This window comes from Poecile atricapillus, chromosome 29 (assembly GCF_030490865.1).
Source record: "Poecile atricapillus isolate bPoeAtr1 chromosome 29, bPoeAtr1.hap1, whole genome shotgun sequence".
Lineage (NCBI taxonomy): Eukaryota > Metazoa > Chordata > Aves > Passeriformes > Paridae > Poecile > Poecile atricapillus.
The window spans coordinates 4,040,475-4,059,493 of record NC_081277.1 but is presented as its reverse complement, the minus strand read 5'-3'; the positions used below and the strand labels follow the sequence as shown (position 1 = coordinate 4,059,493).

Here is a 19,019-nt window from a genome sequence, read left to right as displayed (position 1 = left end):
CCCTCGGCTCCCGAATTGTCGCATTTTGTCCCCGCCGGGGGCGGGGCCGCGCTGGCCCCGCCCGGATCGATCGATCGGGATCGAAGGCTCCGGTTAATGATCGATCCGGGCCGGGCTGATTGGCCCCGGGGCCATCGGGCCAGCGCGGGGGCGGGGGGGCTTTAAAGGCGCGGGTGGCACTTGGGGACATCCCCGACAGCATGGCCGCCACCCTGGCACTGCCCGCAGCGCTGCTGGCCGCGCTCCTGGCGCTGGTAGGGGACACGCGACACCGCGGTGGCACTGGGAGGGACACGGGGGACACCGCGGTGGCACTGGAGGGGACAGGGGACACCATGGGTGGCACTGGAGGGGACAGGGGAGAGCGTGGGTGGCACTGGAGGGGACAGGGGACACCGCGGGTGGCACTGGAGGGGACAGGGGAGAGCGTGGGTGGCACTGGGAGGGGACAGGGGACACCGCGGGTGGCACTGGAGGGACAGGGGAGAGCGTGGGTGGCACTGGAGAGGACACGGGGGACACCGCGGTGGCACTGGAGGGGACAGGGGGGACACCGCGGTGGCACTGGGAGAGACAGGGGACACCATGGGTGGCACTGGAAAGGACACGGGGGACACCACGGGTGGCACTGGAGGGGACAGGGGACACCGCGGTGGCACTGGGAGGGACACGGGGGACACCGCGGTGGCACTGGGAGGGGACAGGGGACACCGCGGGTGGCACTGGAGGGGACAGGGGGGACACCGCGGTGGCACTGGGAGGGACAGGGGAGAGCGTGGGTGGCACTGGGAGGGGACAGGGGACACCGCGGGTGGCACTGGAGGGGACAGGGGGGACACCGCGGTGGCACTGGGAGGGACAGGGGAGAGCGTGGGTGGCACTGGAGGGGACAGGGGACACCGCGGTGGCACTGGAGGGACAGGGGACACCATGGGTGGCACTGGAAAGGACACGGGGGACACCACGGGTGGCACTGGAGGGGACAGGGGACACGGAGGGTGGCACTGGCGGGGACAGGGGACACCGCGGTGGCACTGGAAGGACGCAGGGGACAGGGGGACAGCCGGGTGACACTGGGGGTGGCGGCAGTGGGAGCCTTGGTGACATTTGGGTGGCACTTGGGAGGTTTGGGGGTGGCAGGAGCAGGGGACAGCGCTGTGGCACCCACCGGGTGACATTTGGGTGACATTGAGAGGTGGCAGCGCTGGGGACACCCTGGAGCTGCCCTTTGGGCGCCGTTCAGAGGAGCTGGGAGTGGCCGAGCCGCTCCTTGTGGTGACACCGGGGTGACATCAGGGTGACACCTGGGTGACATCAGCGTGACATCAGGGTGACATCAGGGTGACACCAGGGTGACATCAGGGTGACATTTGGGGGACTGAGAGTGGCAGAACCCCCTGAGAGGAGGGGACACCCTCGTGGTGACATCTGGGTGACATCTGGGTGACATCTGGGTGATGTTTTGGGCCACTGGGTGTGGCAGAACCAGGGACTCCTTGTGGCCCCCTTTGGGTGACATTTGGGTGACATTTGGGTGACATTTGGAGGGACAGAGGGTGACAGAGCAGGGGGGACACTGCTGCGGTGCCCTTCGGGTGACATTTGGGTGACATTTGGGTGACATCTGGGTGACATCTGGGTGATGTTTTGGGCCACTGGGTGTGGCAGAACCAGGGACTCCTTGTGGCCCCCTTTGGGTGACATTTGGAGGGACAGAGGGTGACAGAGCAGGGGGGACACTGCTGTGGTGCCCTTCGGGTGACATTTGGGTGGCATTTGGGTGACATTTGGGTGGCATTTGGAGGAACTGATGGCGGCAGAGCTGTGGGGACACCTCGGCAGTGCCCACCAGGTTCCCCTTGTCCCCTCAAGGTGCCACCAACCCATCCCTGTCCCTGTCCCCATCCCTGTCCCCTGTCCCCTGTCCCTGTGTCCCATCCCTGTCCCTGTCCCCATCCCTGTCCCTGTCCCCATCCCTGTCCCTGTCCCCATCCCTGTCCCTGTCCCCATCCCTGTCCCCTGTCCCTGTGTCCCATTGCTGTCCCTGTCCCCATCGCTGTCCCTGTCCCCATCCCTTGTCCCTGTCCCCGTCCCTGTGTCCCCATCCCTGTCCCATCGCTGTCCCTCTGTCCCATCGCTGTCCCTGTGTCCCCATCCCTGTCCCCATCCCTGTCCCTGTGTCCCATCGCTGTCCCCATCGCTGTCCCTGTCCCTGTGTCCCCATCCCTGTCCCTGTGTCCCTGTCCCTGTGTCCCCATTCCTGTCCCCATCGCTGTCCCTGTCCCTGTCCCATCGCTGTCCCTGTCCCCATCCCTGTCCCATCGCTGTCCCCATCCCTGTCCCATCGCTGTCCCTGTGTCCCTGTCCCTGTGTCCCCATCGCTGTCCCTGTGTCCCTGTCCCTGTCCCCATCCCTGTCCCTGTCCCCGCAGGTCTCTCCGTCGCTCACCCCCATTCACCAGCCGGGTTTCTGCGCCTTTTACGGCGAGTGCGGCCGGAACCCGGAGGTGAACGTGTCCCTGCTGCCCTCCAAGGTTCCCTGCGTGTCCAACAGCCCGGCCCGGGTGGCCTCGGGGCGGCTTCTGTCGCTGCTGCGCTCGGTGTGTCCCGAGCTGGTCCGCGACAATGGCACCACGCGCGTGTGCTGCAGCTACAGCCAGCTCAGCGCGCTCAGCCTCAGCGTGGGAGTGTCCGGCACGGTCCTGGCGCGGTGTCCGGCGTGCGCCCGCAACTTCGCCAACCTCTACTGCCGCAACATCTGCAGCCCGGACCAGAGCGTGTTCACCAACATCACCCGCGTGGCCGAGTACCCCGCGGTGCCCGGTTCCCTGGCCGTGCTGGAGTACCGGGTTTTCTACCGCCGCCGCTACGCCGAGGCCGCCTTCGCTTCGTGCCAGGGCGTGCGGCTGCCGGCCACCGGCGGCTTCGCCATCGCCACCATGTGCGGCCGCTACGGCGCGGAGCTGTGCACGGCGCAGCGCTGGTTGGACTTCCAGGGTGACAAGAGCAACGGGCTGGCGCCGCTGCAGATCGAGTTCGTCCTGCTGCCCGAGGGCTCCGAGCCCGGCCAGGGCATCGTTCCGCTGGACGCGCCCGCCTGGAGCTGCGACCAAGCTCCGGGCGCCGGGCAGGAGCCGTGTTCGTGCCAGGACTGCGCCCTGGCGTGTCCGCCCGTGGTGCTGCCCGAGGAGCCGCCGCCGTTCCGCGTGGGCCGGATGGATGGGGTGCTCTTCATCTGCCTCCTGCTCTTCGCGCTGCTCGCCCTGGCCTTCCTGGCGGCCGCGCTGTGCCTCCGGGGCGCGGCAGAACCGGCGCCCAAGCGGCGGGCGGGGGGCGGCTGGCAGCGAGCCCTGGAGGGCGCGTTCCGCCGCTGGGGCACCGCCGTGGCCTCGCGGCCCGGGCTGGTGCTGGCCCTGGCCGTGGCGGTGGCCGGAGGGCTCTCGGCCGGGCTGGTGACCCTGCGGCTCACCACGGACCCCGTGGAGCTGTGGTCGGCGCCGGAGAGCCGCGCCCGGCAAGAGAAGGAGTTCCACGACCGCCACTTCGGGCCCTTCCTGCGCACCAACCAGGTGATCGTGACGGCGCCGGGGCGCCCCGGCCTCACCTACGACTCGGTGCTGTTCGGATCCAAGAATTTCAGCGGGGTCCTGGCCGAGGAGGTGCTGCGGGCGCTGCTGGAGCTGCAGGAGACGCTGGCGGCCACCACGGCGTGGGCAGCGGGCTCGGGCAGGAACGTGAGCCTGCGGGATGTGTGCTACGCGCCGCTGAACCCCGGAGCGCCCCGCGTGGGGGACTGCGCCGTGTCCAGCGTCACGCAGTACTTCCAGAACAACCGCAGCCGCCTGGAGCTCACCGCCCGCGAGGAGAACGGCAAGGAGCAGGGCACGGTGGACTGGCACGATCACCTCATCTACTGCGCCAAGTGCGTGCGGGGCCGCGGGGGGCGCGGGGGGATCCGCCGGGGACGGGGGGAGCGCGGTTGTGGGGCTCGGGTGTCACCCGTGTGTCCCCAACACCGTGGGGCTGGGGTGTCACCCGTGTGTCCCCATCACTGTGGGGCTGGGGTGTCACTCGTGTGTCCCCATCACTGTGGGGCTGGGGTGTCCCCTGTCACCATGGGGTGCCAGGCTGGGGCTCTGGGGTGTCCCCCCCGTGTCCCCATCACCATGGGGCTGTGACTCTGGGGTGTCCCCTGTCACCGTGGGGCTGTGACTCTGGGGTGTCCCCCCCGTGTCCCCATCACCGTGGGGCTGTGGCTCTGGGGTGTCCCCCGTGTCCCCTGTCACCATGGGGCTGTGGCTCTGGGGTGTCTCCTGTCCCCATGGGGTGCCAGGCTGTGACTCTGGGGTGTCCCCCGTGTGTCCCCATCACCATGGGGCTGTGGCTCTGGGGTGTCTCCTGTCCCCATGGGGTGCCAGGCTGTGACTCTGGGGTGTCCCCCGCGTGTCCCCATCACCGTGGGGCTGTGGGTCTGGGGTGTCTCCTGTCCCCATCACCGTGGGGCTGTGGCTCTGGGGTGTCCCCCGTGTCCCCATCACCATGGGGCTGTGGCTCTGGGGTGTCTCCTGTCACCATGGGGCTGTGACTCTGGGGTGTCTCCTGTCCCCATCACCGTGGGGCTGTGGCTCTGGGGTGTCCCCCGTTCCGGGCGGGGGGCCGGGCGGGCACAGCCCCCGCTGACGCCCCCGGCCCTGTCGCCACCAGCTCCCCGCTCTCGTTCAAGGACATCACGGCGCTGGAGCTGAGCTGCATGGCCGAGTACGGCGGGCCCGTGTTCCCCTACATCGCCCTGGGCGGCTACCGCGGTACGGGGGGCTCGGGGCTGGCCCGGGGGTCCCCGCCGTGTCCCCGCCGTGTCCCCGCGCCGTGACCCGAGTGTCCCCGCAGAGTCGGAGTACACGGAGGCCGAGGCTCTGATTGTCACCTACTCGCTGAACAACTTCCCGCGGGGGGACCCGCGCCTCGAGTGGGCGCTGAGCTGGGAGCGCCGCTTCCTGCAGGTGGTGCGCGACTTCCAGCGCCAGCACCGCCACAACCTCTCGGTCACCTTCATGGCCGAGGTGTGTCCCTGCTGTCACCTGTGTCCCCTCAGTGTGCCCTCTGTGCCCTCCGTGTGCCTTCCGTGCCCCCGTGTCCCCTCAGTGTGCCCTCTGTGCCCTCCGTGCCACCCGTGTCCCCTCAGTGTCCCCTCTGTGCCCTCCGTGCCCCCGTGTGCCTTCCGTGCCCCCGTGTCCCCTCAGTGTCCCCTCTGTGCCCTCCGTGCCCCCGTGTCCCCTCAGTGTCCCCTCTGTGCCCTCCGTGCCCCCGTGTCCCCTCAGTGTCCCCTCTGTGCCCTCCGTGCCACCCGTGTCCCTTCCGTGCCTCCGTGTCCCCTCCATGTCCCCGTGTCCCCGTGTCCCCTTGTCCCTGGTGCCACCGTGTCCCCTCCAGGTCCCTATGTCCCCTTCGTGTCCCCCTGTCCCCCAATGTCCCCGTGTCCCTTCCGTGCCCTCCATGTCCCCGTGTCCCCTCCATGTCCCCGTGTCCCCTCCATGTCCCCGGTGTTCCCCGTGTTCCCTCCATGTCCCTGTCCCCCAGTGTCCCCGTGTCCCTGGTGTCCCTGTCCCCTCCATGTCCCCGTGTCCTCTCCATGTCCGCGTGTCCCCCAATGTCCCCGTGTCCCCCAATGTCCCCATGTCCCCGTGCTCCTGGTGTCCCTGTCCCCTCCATGTCCCCGTGTCCTCTCCATGTCCCCGTGTCCTCTCCATGTCCCCGTGTCCTCTCCATGTCCCCGTGTCCCCCAATGTCCCCATGTCCCCGTGCTCCTGGTGTCCCCCGGTCCCTGTGCCCCCTCAGCTGTCGCTGTCGCTGTCGCTGTCCCCTCAGCGCTCTCTGGAGGACGAGATCAACCGCACGAGCGGGGAGGACATCCCGGTGTTCGCCACCAGTTACCTGCTGGTCTTCGTCTACATCGCGCTGGCCCTGGGCGAGTACACGGCCTGGCGGAGGGTCCTGGTGAGCCCCGGGGGTCCGGGGGAGCGGATTTGGGGGGTCCGGGGGTGGTGGAGGGTCCTGGTGAGCCCCGGGGGTCCGGGGGAGCGGATTTGGGGGGTCCGGGGGTGGTGGAGGGTCCTGGTGAGCCCCGGGGGTCCGGGGGAGCGGATTTGGGGGGTCCGGGGGTGGTGGAGGGTCCTGGTGAGCCCCGGGGGTCCGGGGGAGCGGATTTGGGGGGTTCGGGGTTGGCTGAGGGTCCTGGTGAGCCCCGGGGCGGCGGATTTGGGGGGCCCCGAGGGTGTCCGGGGGTGGCTGAGGGTCCTGGTGCACCCCGGGGGCTTCGGGGGTCGATTTGGGGGGCCCGAGGGGGTTTGGGGGTGGCGGAGGGTCACGAGGAGCCCCGGGGGGGTTCGGGGTCGGTTTGGGGGGTTCGGGGGTGATGGAAGGTCCTGGTGAACCCTGGGAGGGTTTGGAGGTGGTTTGGGGGGGATCGGGGGTCGGTTTGGGGGTGCCCTGGGCGGTTCGGGGGAGGGTCCCGGGGAGCCCCGGGGGGTTCGGGGGTCGGTCTGGGGGGGTCCGGGTGTGGCTGAGGGTCCCGGGGAGCCCCGGGGGGGTTCGGGGGTCGGTCTGGGGGGGTCCGGGTGTGGCTGAGGGTCCCGGGGAGCCCCGGGGGGGTTCGGGGGTCGGTTTGGGGGTGCCCTGGGCGGTTCCGTGGAGGGTCCCGGGGAGCCCCGGGGGGTTCGGGGTGGTGGCAGCGGCCGGGGGGGCCCGGGGTGCTGATGTGGGGGTGCCGCAGGTGGAGTCGAAGGTGACGCTGGCGCTCGGTGGCATCGCCGTGGTGCTGGGGGCCGTGCTGGCCTCCATGGGGCTGCTGTCGCTGCTGGGGCTGCCCTCGTCCCTCATCATCCTCGAGGTCGTGCCCTTCCTCGTGCTGGCCGTGGGCGCCGACAACATCTTCATCTTCGTGCAGGAGCTGCAGGTGCGGCGGACAGCGGGGTTTGGGGGCGCGGGGGGCTCGGGGGGCTCCTCGGGGCTTGGGGACACCTCTGGGGACACTTTGGGGACACCTCTGGGGACAGGGACCCTGTGGGCATGGGGGTCTTTGGGGTCGGGGGTCTCCATGGGGCACGGGGACACCTCTGGGGACACTTTGAGGACCCTTTGGGGACACTTTGGGGACAGGAATCCCCATGGAGGGGGACACCTGAGGGCAGCGGGGATCCCCGTGGGGCAGAAGGGGACACTCAGGGCTTGGGGACACTTTGAGGACAGGTGTCCCCATGGGGAATGTGTCCCCGTGGGGCAGGTGGGCACCCTCGGGTGGGCGGGGGGTGCCCGTGGGGCACTGGGCAGGGGTTCCTGGGGGTGTCCCCGGGGCTGGGGGTGTCCCCGAGAGCTGGGAGTGACCCCGGGAGTTGGGGGTGTCCCCCGGAGCTGGGGATGACCCCGGAGCTGGGGGTGTCCCCGGGTGTCACCCGGAGCTGGGGTGGCCCCGGAGCTGGGGGTGTCCCCGGGAGTTGGGGGTGACCCCCGGAGCTGGGGGGGGTCCAGGGTGTCCCCCGGAGCTGGGGGTGTCCCCCGGAGCTGGGGGTGTCCCCCGGAGCTGGGGGTGGTCCTGGGTGTCCCCAGGAGCTGGGGTGACCCCGGAGCTGGGGGTGTCCCCGGAGCTGGGGTGTCCCAGGGTGTCCCCCGGAGCTGGGGGTGTCCCCCCGAGCTGGGGTGTCCCCGGAGCTGGGGGTGTCCCCCCGAGCTGGGGGTGTCCCCCGGAGCTGGGGTGACCCCGGAGCTGGGGGTGTCTCAGGGTGTCCCCCCGAGCTGGGGGTGTCCCCGGGAGTTGGGGGTGACCCCCGGAGCTGGGGATGACCCCGGAGCTGGGGGTGTCCCCCGGAGCTGGGAGTGTCCCCCCGAGCTGGGGGTGTCCCCGGAGCTGGGGTGTCCCAGGGTGTCCCCCCGAGCTGGGGGTGTCCCCCGGAGCTGGGGTGACCCCGGGCTGGCCCTGTCCCCCCCCGGGCAGCAGCAGTCGCAGCGGGAGCCGGGCGAGACGCGGGAGCAGCAGCTGGGGCGGGTGCTGGCACAGGTGGCCCCCAGCATGCTGCTCTGCAGCCTCTCCGAGAGCGTCTGCTTCCTCCTCGGTGCGTGCGGGGACACCGGGGACACCGGGGGGACCGGGGACAGCGGGGGGACAGCGGGGACACCGGGGGGAGCGGGGACAGCGGGGACAGCGGGGACACCGGGGGGAGCGGGGGGAGCGGGGACACCGGGGACACCGGGGGACACCGGGGACATCGCGGGGAGCGGGGACATCGGGGACACCGGGGGGACAGCGGGGACAGCGGGGACACCGGGGACAGCGGGGACACCGGGGACACCGGGGGGGCGCGGGGGACACAGGGGGGACGGGTCAGGGGATGGGGGTGGGGAGGTGAGGGTGGGCTGGCGTGGGGTCCCGGTGACCCGGGGGGTGTCCGGTGGGTGACCCGGGGGTGGCAGAGGGTGACCCGGGGGTGACCCGGGGGTTTCCGCGGGTGTCCGGTGACCCCGGGGGTGACCCGGGGGTGACAGAAGGTGACCCGGGGGTGGCAGAGGGTGTCCCGGTGGGTGACCCGGGGATGACAGGAGGTGACAGGGGGTGACCCGGGGGTGACCCGGGGGTGGCAGAGGGTGACCCGGGGGTGACCCGGGGATGGCAGAAGGTGACAGGGGGTTTCCGCGGGTGACCCGGGGATGACAGGAGGTGACAGGGGGTGACCCGGGGGGTGACCGGCGGTTTCCGCGGGTGACCCGGGGGTGACCCGGGGGGTGACCCGGGGGTTTCCGCGGGTGACCCGGGGGGTGACCGGGGGTCCCGCAGGTGCCCTCTCGTCCATGCCCGCCGTTCGCACCTTCGCCCTGACGGCCGCGCTCGCCATCGCCTTCGATTTCCTGCTGCAGATGTCGGGGTTCGTGGCGCTGGTGGCGCTGGACAGGCGGCGACAGGAGGTGACACCGGGGGACACCGCGGGGCCAGGGGAGGGGGGTGCGGGGGCAGGCCCGGGGGGGGTGTGGGGTCCTCAGGGTGGGTGTCAGGACCCCCAGGTGGGTGTGGGGACCCCCAGGTGGGTGTGGGGACCCCCGGGGGGGTGTGAGAACCCCCAGGGTGGGTTTCAGGACCCCCAGGGTGGGTGTGGGGTCCCCAGGTGGGTGTGGGGACCCCAGGGTGGGTGTCAGGACCCCCAGGGTAGGTGTCAGGACCCCCAAGGTGGATGTCAGGACCCCAGGTGGGTGTGGGGGCCCCCAGGGGGATGTCAGGACTTCCAGGGTGGGTGTGGGGTCCCCAGGTGGGTGTGGGGACCCCAGGGTGGGTGTGGGGTCCCCAGGTGGGTGTGGGGACCCCAGGGTGGGTGTGGGGACCCCAGGTGGGTGTCAGGACCCCCAGGGAGGTGTCAGGACCCCCAGGTGGGTGTGGGGACCCCCAGGTGAGTGTGGGAACCCCAGGGTGGGTTTCAGGACCCCCAGGGTGGGTTTCAGCACCCCCAGATGGGTGTCAGGACCCCCAGGGTGGGTGTCAGGACCCCCAGGGTGGGTTTCAGCACCCCCCGGGGGAGTGTGGGGACCCCCGGGGGGGTGTGGGGACCCCCAGGCTGTGCCCGGGGTGGGCAGGGGACCCCCGTGGGGTCGGTGCCAGCCCCCGCTGTGCCCCCAGGCCGGGCGCTTTGACCTCTGCTGCTGCTGCGGGACGGGCAAGGGGGGCCCGCCCGGGGAGGGGGCGCGGCTGCTGCGCCCCCTCCTCCAGCGCTACTACAGCCCCACCCTGCTGCACCCCATCGTGCGGCCCGCCGTGGTGAGGGGGCATGGGGGGCACGGGGGGCATTGGGGGGCACTGGGGGCACGGGGGGCATTGGGGGACATTGGGGGGCATTGGAGGGGCACGGGGGACATTGGGGGGCATTGGGGGGCATTGGGGGGCACGGGGGACAGGCGGGGGATTGGGGGGCACGGGGGGCATTGGGGGACATTGGGGGGACAATGGGGGACATTTGGGGTGCACGGGGGACATTGGAGGGGCACGGGGGACATGGGGGGCATTGGGGGACATTTGGGAGGCACTGGGGGGACAATGGGGGGCACTGGGGGACAATGGGGGGCACTGGGGGTCACAGGAATGTGGGGCAGCATTGGGGACAATGGGGGGACAATGGGGGGCACTGGGGGGACAATGGGGGGCACGGGGGGCACAAGGTTATGGGGGAATGGGGGGTGTGGGGTCAGCAGGGGTTGGGGGACAGAGGGGTGTGAGGGGTGGGGGTGTCTGGGGGGATCTGGGGGGTCCCGGGGGGCCGTGGGGGGTCCCGGGGACACTCGGGGGGTCCCGAGGGGCTGTGGGGGGTCCCGGGGACACTCGGGGGGTTCCGGGGGGCCGTGAGGGGATCTGGGGGGTCCCGGGGGGTCCCGGGGGGCCGTGGGGGGATCTGGGGGGTCCCGGGAGGCTGTGGGGGGATCTGGGGTTCCCGGGGGGTCCCGGGGGGCTGTGGGGGGGTCCCGGGGACACCCGGGGGGTTCTGGGGGGCTGTGGGGGGATCTGGGGGGTCCCGGGGTGTCCCGGGGGGCTGTGGGGGGATCTGGGGGGTCCCGGGGGGCCGTGGGGGGATCTGGGGGTCCCTGAGCACAGCCCCCCGCACCAGGTGCTGCTGTTCCTGTTCCTGGCCTGCGCCGGGCTCTTCCTGCTCTTCCAGGTGTCCGTGGGGCTGGACCAGGAGCTGGCCCTGCCCGAGGTGGGGACATCGGCTGGGGGGCTTGGGGACATCATCTGGGGGGCTTGGGGACATCATCTGGGGGGCTTGGGGACACCTCGGGGGGCTTGGGGACATCATCTGGGGGGCTTGGGGACACCTCGGGGGGCTTGGGGACACCTGGGGGGGCTTGGGGACACCTGGGGGCCCTGTATGGGGACACATGGGTGTGACACAGCCCTATTTGGGGACAAATGGGGGTGACATGTCCCTTTTTGGGGACACATGGGGGTGACATGTCCCCATATGGGGACACATGGGGGTGACATGGGGACACATGGGGGTGACATGTCCCCATATGGGGACACAAAGGGGTGACATGTCCCTGTTTGGGGACACATGGGGGTGACATGTCCCTATTTAGGGACACATGGGGGTGACATGTCCCCATATGGGGACACATGGGTGTGACATGTCCCCATATGGGGACACGTGGGGGTGCTGTGACCCCTGCCAGTGCCACCCCGCGGGTGCCAGCCCTGTGGCGTGGCCGTCCCCAGGACTCGTACCTGCTCCCGTACTTCTCGGACCTCAACCAGTACCTGTCCGTGGGTGTCCCCACCTACTTTGTCACCACCGGTGGCTTCGACTTCTCCTCCCCCAACGGCACCAACGCCATCTGCTCCAGCGCCGGCTGCGACGACGACTCGCTCACCCAGACCATCCAGATGGCCACGCGCTTCCCCAACGTGTGAGTGACCACCGGGGCCCGGGGGCCGGCCGTGCCCGGCTCCTGCCAGCCCCGTGTCCCCACCCCCAGGTCCTACCTGGCCACCCCGGCCACCTTGTGGCTCACGGGCCAGCTGTGCCCGGCTCCTGCCAGCCCCGTGTCCCCTCCTTGGCCACCCCGGCCACCTCGTGGCTCACGGGCCAGCTGTGCCCGGCTCCTGCCAGCCCCGTGTCCCCTCCTTGGCCATCCCGGCCACCTCATGGCTCATGGGCCGGCCGTGCCCGGCTCCTGCCAGCCCCGTGTCCCCACCCCCAGGTCCTACCTGGCCATCCCAGCCACCTCGTGGCTCACGGGCCAGCTGTGCCCAGCTCCTGCCAGCCCCGTGTCCCCACCCCCAGGTCCTACCTGGCCATCCCGGCCACCTCGTGGGTGGACGATTTCCTGGACTGGCTGAACCCCATGGGGCCGTGCTGCCGCGTCTACGAGTGTCAGGAGCTCCAGGGCGAGTTCTGCCCGGCCACCGGCAGTGAGTGCGGGGCCTGGGGGCTGACCCGTGGTGGCCATTGCGTGCCCACCGTGGTGGTCCTTGGGTGGCCATTGTGTGCCCACCGTGGTGGTCCTTGGGTGGCCATTGCGTGCCCACCGTGGTGGTCCTTGGGTGGCCATTGTGTGCCCACCGTGGTGGTCCTTGTGATCCGTTCGGTGATGGTTGATGGGGACCCTTGGGTGCTCACCGTGGTGGTCCTTGGGTGTCTGTTGGGTGCCCATCATGGTGGCCATTGGGTGGCTATTGGGTGCTCACCGTGGTGGCCACTGGGTGTCTGTTGGGTGCCCACCATGGTGGCCATTGGGTGTCTGTTGGGTGCCCACCATGGTAGCCATTGGGTGGCCATTGCGTGCCCACTGTGGTGGTCCTTGCGATCCGTTCAGTGTCCACCACAGTGGCCATCGGGTGCCTCTTGGGTGACCATTGATGGGGTGCCCGTGGTGGCCGGTGGCCGGTGGCCACGCTGACCCCTCCGTGTGCCCACAGGTGACCCGAACTGCTCGTGTGAGAAGTGCCTGGGCCAGGTGCGGCGCCCCACGGCCCAGGAGTTCCAGAACTTTCTGCCCTGGTTCCTGCAGGACCGGCCCACCCTGCAGTGTGCCAAGGGGTGAGTGGCACCGCGGTGGCACCAAGGGGACACCGGGGGTGGCACTGTGGGGACATCAGGGGGTGGGACCATGAGGACACCCAGGGGTTTGTATCACCCAAGGGGTCACCTGGGGGTAGGTGCCACCTGTGGGGACAGCCAGGGCTCAGTGCCACCCATGGGGGTGGTGACACCCAGGGACATGAACACCAGCGTGGGCATTCCCTGGGTGTCCCCTGACCCTCCCGGGTGTCCCCGTGTCCCCCGTGACCCCGTGTCCCCTGACTGTCCCCGTGTCCCCTGACTGTCCCCGTGTCCCCACTGACCCCGTGTCCCCTGACTGTCCCATGTCCCCTGAACTGTCCCCGTGTCCCCACTGACCCCGTGTCCCCTGACTGTCCCCGTGTCCCACTGTCCCGTGTCCCCACTGACCCCGTGTCCCCTGACTGACCCCGTGTCCCCACTGACCCCGTGTCCCCTGACTGTCCCCGTGTCCCCTGACTGTCCCCATGTCCCCACTGACCCCGTGTCCCCACAGTGGCCTGGGGGCCTATGACACCGCCGTGAGCATGGACGCCAACGGCACCATCCTGGGTGAGTGTGGGGGTGACACGGGGACAGGGGTGCCTGCTGTCCCCCTTGGTGCCTGCTGTCCCCCTTGGTGCCTGCTGTCCCCCTTGGTGCCTGCTGTCCCCGAGTGACCACTGCCCCGAGTGAGTGACCCCTGCCCTGAGTGACTGCTGCCCTGAGTGCCCCCTATCCCGAGTGCCCACTCCCCGAGTCCCCGCTCCTTCGAGTGCCCGCTCCCCCGAGTGCTCGGTGTCCCGAGTGACTGAGTGCCCACTCCCCCGAGTCCCCGCTGTCCCAATTGCCCGCTGTCCCGAGTCCCCGCTGTCCCGAGTGACTGAGTGCCCACTCCCCCGAGTCCCCGCTGTCCCGAGTCCCCGCTGTCCCGAGTGCCCAGTGTCCTGAGTCCCCGCTGTCCCGAGTGACTGAATCCCCGCTCCCCCGAGTGCCCACTCCCCCGAGTCCCCGCTGTCCCGGGTCCCCGCTGTCCCGAGTGACTGAGTGCCCACTCCCCCGAGTCCCCGCTCCCCGAGTGCCCGGTGTCCCGAGTCCCCGCTGTCCCGAGTGAGTCCCCGCTGTCCCGAGTCCCCGCTGTCCCGGGTCCCCCGCTGTCCCGAGTGCCCGGTGTCCCGAGTGTCCACTCCCCGAGTGTCCACTCCCCCGAGTGCCCACTCCCCCGAGTCCCCGCTGTCCCGAGTCCCGAGTGCCCTCTGTCCCGAGTCCCCGCTCCCCCGAGTCCCCGCTGTCCCGAGTGACTGAGTGCCTACTCCCCCGAGTCCCCGCTGTCCCGAGTCCCCGCTGTCCCGGGTCCCCGCTGTCCCGAGTGCCCGCTGTCCCGAGTGACTGAGTGCCCACTCCCCCGAGTGCCCACTCCCCCGAGTCCCCGCTGTCCGGGTCCCCGCTGTCCCGAGTGACTGAGTGCCCACTCCCCCGAGTCCCCGCTGTCCGGGTCCCCGCTGTCCCGAGTCCCCGCTGTCCCGGGTCCCCGCTATCCCGAGTCCCCGCTGTCCCGAGTCCCCGCTGTCCCGAGTGAGTCCCCGCTGTCCCGGGTCCCCCGCTCCCCCGAGTGACTGAATCCCCGCTCCCCCGAGTGCCCACTCCCCCGAGTCCCCGCTGTCCCGAGTCCCCGCTGTCCCGAGTGCCCGCTGTCCCGAGTCCCCGCTGTCCCGAGTGCCCGCTGTCCCGGGTCCCCGCTGTCCGGAGTCCCCGCTGTCCCGGGTTCCCGCTCCCCCGAGTGCCCGGTGTCCCGTCCGCAGCGTCCCGGTTCATGGCGTACCAGCGGCCGCTGCGAACATCCCAGGATTTCACCGCCGCGCTGCGCTCCGCCCGCGCCTGGCCGAGCGCATCACCCGCACCCTGCGCAGGGTCCCCGGCACCGACCCCGCCTTCCGCGTCTTCCCCTACACGTGAGTGGGGGGCCCGGCACCGCGGGGACCCCCGGGGGCTGGGGGGTGACGGTGCCCGCTCCCCGTGCCCGTTCTGCCCCTCCTGGGGGTCTCGAGTGGGTCAGGCCCCAGTGGGGGTGGGCAGTTTAGGGGTGCCCATCCTGGGATCGGGGGGGGTCCCAGCTTGGGGGTTCCTGGTTGGGGGTGCTCAGGTCAGAGAGCCCACCCTGGGGTGCCCCGGTGCCCTTTTTGGGGGTCACAAGGAAGGGTTTAGAGGAGGTCCCAACTCAGGGGTGCCCAGGTCAGGGGTGACCAGTTAAGGGATGTCCACACTGGGATGCCTGCTGCTGCTTGGGGGTGCCCGGTGCCCATCTCGGGGTGCCCGGTGCCCATTTTGGGATGCCGGTGCCCGTTTTGGGATGCCCGGTGCCCATCTCGGGGTGCCCAGTGCCCGTTTTGGGGTGCCCAGTGCCCATCTCGGGGTGCCCGGTGCCCATTTTGGGGCACCCAGTGCCCATTTTGGGGTCCCCGGTGCCCAGTTTGGGGTCCCTGGTGCCTGTTTCAGTGTCCCTGGTGCCAGTTGCGGTGCCAAGCATTGCTGTCCCCACAGGGTGACATACGTGTACTACGAGCAGTACCTGACAGTGGTGTACGAGGGGTTGGTGACACTGGCACTGTGCCCTGGTGCCCGTTTTGGGGTTCCTGGTGCCCATGTCAGTGTCTCCGGTGCCAGGTGCGGTGCCAGGCACAGTGCCAGTGTTGCTGTCCCCACAGGGTGACATACGTGTACTACGAGCAGTACCTGACAGTGGTGTACGAGGGTTGGTGACACTGGCACTGTGCCTGGTGCCCGTTTTGGTGCCAGCATTGCTGTCCCGCAGGGTGACATACGTGTACTACGAGCAGTACCTGACGGTGGTGTACGAGGGGTTGGTGACGCTGGCACTGTGCCTGGTGCCCACCTTCGCCGTGTCCTTCTGCTGCTGGGGCTGGACCTGCGCTCCAGCCTGGCCACGCTGCTGACCATCGCATGGTGCTGCTGGACACCGTGGGCTTCATGGCGCTCTGGGGCGTGCCCTACAACGCCGTGGCACTCATCAACCTGGTGGCGGTGCGGGCACAGCGGGGACACGGGCATGGAGGGGACAGAGGGGACAGAGGGGACAGAGGGGACAGAGGGGACACGGGCACGTGGGGTAGCACGGGACATGGGGTGGCACAGGGATGTGGGGCACATGGGTGGCACGGGGACATGGGGAAATTTGGGTGGCACAGGGACATGGAGAACGTTGGGTGGCATGGGGACATGGGGCACATGGGGTGGCACGGGGACACAGGACATGTGGGGTGACACTGGGACCACCTGAGGTGGGACACGGGGTGGCTCTGGGGACACAGGAGGCGGCAGCAGGAGCTGGGGCAATTCGGGGTGGCACGGGGCCCGTGGTGACACGGGGCCGTGGGGCACAGGGGTGGCTCTGGGGACACTGGGGGTGGCTCTGGGGCACTGGGGGTGGCTCTGGGAGCACTGGGGATGGCTCTGGGGGCACAGGGGGTGGCTCTGGGGGCACAGGGGGTGGCTCTGGGGGTGACAGCCCGGTGTCCCCACAGGCCGTGGGCATCTCGGTGGAGTTCGTGTCCCACATCACCTGCGCCTTCGCCCGCAGCCGCCAGCCCACGCGGGTGGCACGAGCCGCTGAGGCCACTGTCACCATGGGCAGCAAGGTGGGCACGGGACACCGAGGGACACCGGGGGACACCAAACCCTGCTGGGATGGGGAGGACACTGCAGGACCCCAAACCCTCCTGGGGTGACCCCACGGGACCCCAAACCCTCCTGGGGGTGACCCACGGGACTCTCCCGTCCCGGTGCGCGATGTCACCGGCGGTGGCCGCTGTCCCCGCAGGTGGTGGCGGGGGTGGCCATGACCAACCTGCCGGGCGTGGTGGTGCTGGCGTTCGCCAAGGCGCGGCTCATCCAGATCTTCTTCTTCCGCCTCAACCTCATCATCACCCTGGTGGGGCTGGCGCACGGCCTCGTCTTCCTGCCCGTGCTGCTCAGCTACATCGGTACGGAGCCCCGTGTCACCTCTGGGGACAGGGACAGACCCCTGTGCCCTGTGTCACCTCTGGGGACAGGGACATGTGCCCCGTGTCACTGCTGGGGACAGGGACAGCTCCACACTGTCCCCACTGTGCCCTGTGTCACCTCTGGGGACAGGGACAGACCCCTGTGCCCTGTGTCACCTCTGGGGACAGGGACATGTGCCCCGTGCCACTGCTGGGGACAGGGACAGCTCCACACTGTCCCCACTGTGCTCTGTGTCACCGCTGGGGACAGGGACAGCTCCACACTGACCCCACTGTGCCCTGTGTCACCTCTGGGGACAGGGACAGCTCCACACTGTCCCCACTGTGCCCCGTGTCACCTCTGGGGACGGGGACAGCCCCCTGTGCCCCGTGTCACCTCTGGGGACAGGGACATGTGCCCCGTGCCACCTCTGGGGACAGGGACATGTGCCCCGTGTCACTGCTGGGGACAGGGACAGCTCCACACTGTCCCCACTGTGCCCTGTGTCACCGCTGGGGACAGGGACATGTGCCCCGTGTCACCTCTGGAGACAGGGACATGTGCCCTGTGGCACCTCTGGGGACAGGGACAGCTCCACACTGTCCCCACTGTGCCCCGTGTCACCTCTGGGGACAGGGACATGTGCCCCGTGTCACCTCTGGGGACAGGGACATGTGCCCCGTGCCACCTCTGGGGACAGGGACAGCTCCACACTGTCCCCACTGTGCCCCGTGTCACCGCTGGGGACAGGGACATGTGCCCCGTGTCACTGCTGGGGACAGGGACAGCTCCACACTGTCCCCCACTGTGCCCCGGATCACCTCTGGGGACAGGGACAGACCCCTGTGCCCTGTGTCACCTCTGGGGACAGGGACAGCTCCACACTGTCCCCACTGGCACCGTGCCCATTGTCCCCCCTCAGCCCTGGGGACAGGGACAGGCTGGCACCGTGCCCATTGTCCCCACAGGGCCCTGGGGACAGGGACAGGCTGGCACTGTGCCCGTTGTCCCCACAGGGCCCAGGCTGCGGGTGCCACTGCACGAGGACACGCCGGGGGACGCGGCGCAGAAAGGGCTGGGCCTTGGCAACCCCTGCTTCAAGGACAGCGACATGGAGATGGGCAAGGGTGACAAGGGCAAGGACAAGGACATGGAGATGGGAAAGGGTGACAAGGACAAGGACATGGAGATGGGAAAGGGTGGCAAGGACAAGGACAAGGACATGGAGATGGGAAAGGGTGACAAGGACAAGGACATGGAGATGGGAAAGGGTGGCAAGGACAAGGACATGGGCAAGGACATTGGCAAGGGTGGCAAGGGCAAGGACATGGGCAAGGACAAGGGCAAGGGTGGCAAGGACAAGGACAAGAAGAAGGACAAGAAGAACAAGAACAGGGGCAAAAACAAGGACAAAGACAAGGACACAGACATGGACATGGACACGGACACGGACACAGGCAGGGACATGGACACGGACATGGACATGGACACGGACACAGGCAGGGACACGGACACGGGCACAGACATGGACATGGGCACAAACATGGACATGGGCACAAACACGGACACAAACACGGACATGGACACAAACACGGACACGGGCATGGACACGGGCATGGTGTCCGAAGAGTACTGACCCCCCCTGATCCCCACTCCCTGCCTGTGCCACTCCCCCCTTTCTATTTAAACTGGTTTTGTCACATCCTGGACTGGTTGGACTGGGATGGGTCGGGAGGAAGGGGGGCTGTGCCTCAGCTCCCAAAAGTCACAGGGGTTGGGGACACGGGGACAGGATGTGGGGCACAAGAGTGCTGAGGACACGGGGCCACGTGTGGCACAAGGACACTGTGGGGACAGGGACATGGCCACTGTGGGGACAGGGACACATGGGGCAGAGGGGACACACTGGGGACACCACAGGGGACACAGGGACATCAATAAAGCCCCACAGGACACAAGGACACTGTGGGGACAGGGACACATGGGGTAGGGGGACACACTGGGGACACCACAGGGGACAAGGGGACATCAATAAAGCCCCACAGGACACAAGGACACCGTGGGGACAGGGACACACGGGGCAGAGGGGACACCACAGGGGACAAGGGGACATCAGTAAAGCCCCACAGGACACAAGGACACCGTGGGGACAGGGACACACGGGGCAGAGGGGACACACTGGGGACACCACAGGGGGCACAGGGACATCAGTAAAGCCCCACAGGGCACAAGGACACCATGGGGACATGGGGACACACGGGGCAGGGGGACACACTGGGGACACCACAGGGGACAAGGGGACATCAGTAAAGCCCCACAGGACACAAGGACACCGTGGGGACAGGGACACACGGGCAGGGGGACACACTGGGCTGTGTGGGGACTCGTGGGGCACATGGGGACAGGGACACACGGGGCAGAGGGGACACACTGGGGACACCACAGGGGGGCA

General features: G+C 69.5%; 1 protein-coding gene across 1 annotated transcript; it reads left to right on the top strand.

Annotated features, from left to right (window-relative positions):
- Positions 1-119: 119 nt before the first annotated feature.
- NPC1L1 (NPC1 like intracellular cholesterol transporter 1) lies at positions 120-18,203 on the top strand. Its single transcript, XM_058859100.1, is given in 22 exon segments — positions 120-254; positions 2,432-3,921; positions 4,704-4,804; positions 4,887-5,059; positions 5,865-5,993; positions 6,769-6,951; positions 7,990-8,104; positions 8,824-8,951; positions 9,655-9,792; positions 10,634-10,723; positions 11,242-11,432; positions 11,810-11,937; positions 12,445-12,565; positions 13,083-13,138; positions 14,368-14,442; positions 14,445-14,517; positions 15,378-15,469; positions 15,472-15,522; positions 15,525-15,607; positions 16,108-16,221; positions 16,404-16,566; positions 17,584-18,203. Coding segments are annotated over 22 exon segments (4,368 nt in total). The 5' UTR covers positions 120-200.
- Positions 18,204-19,019: the final 816 nt, after the last annotated feature.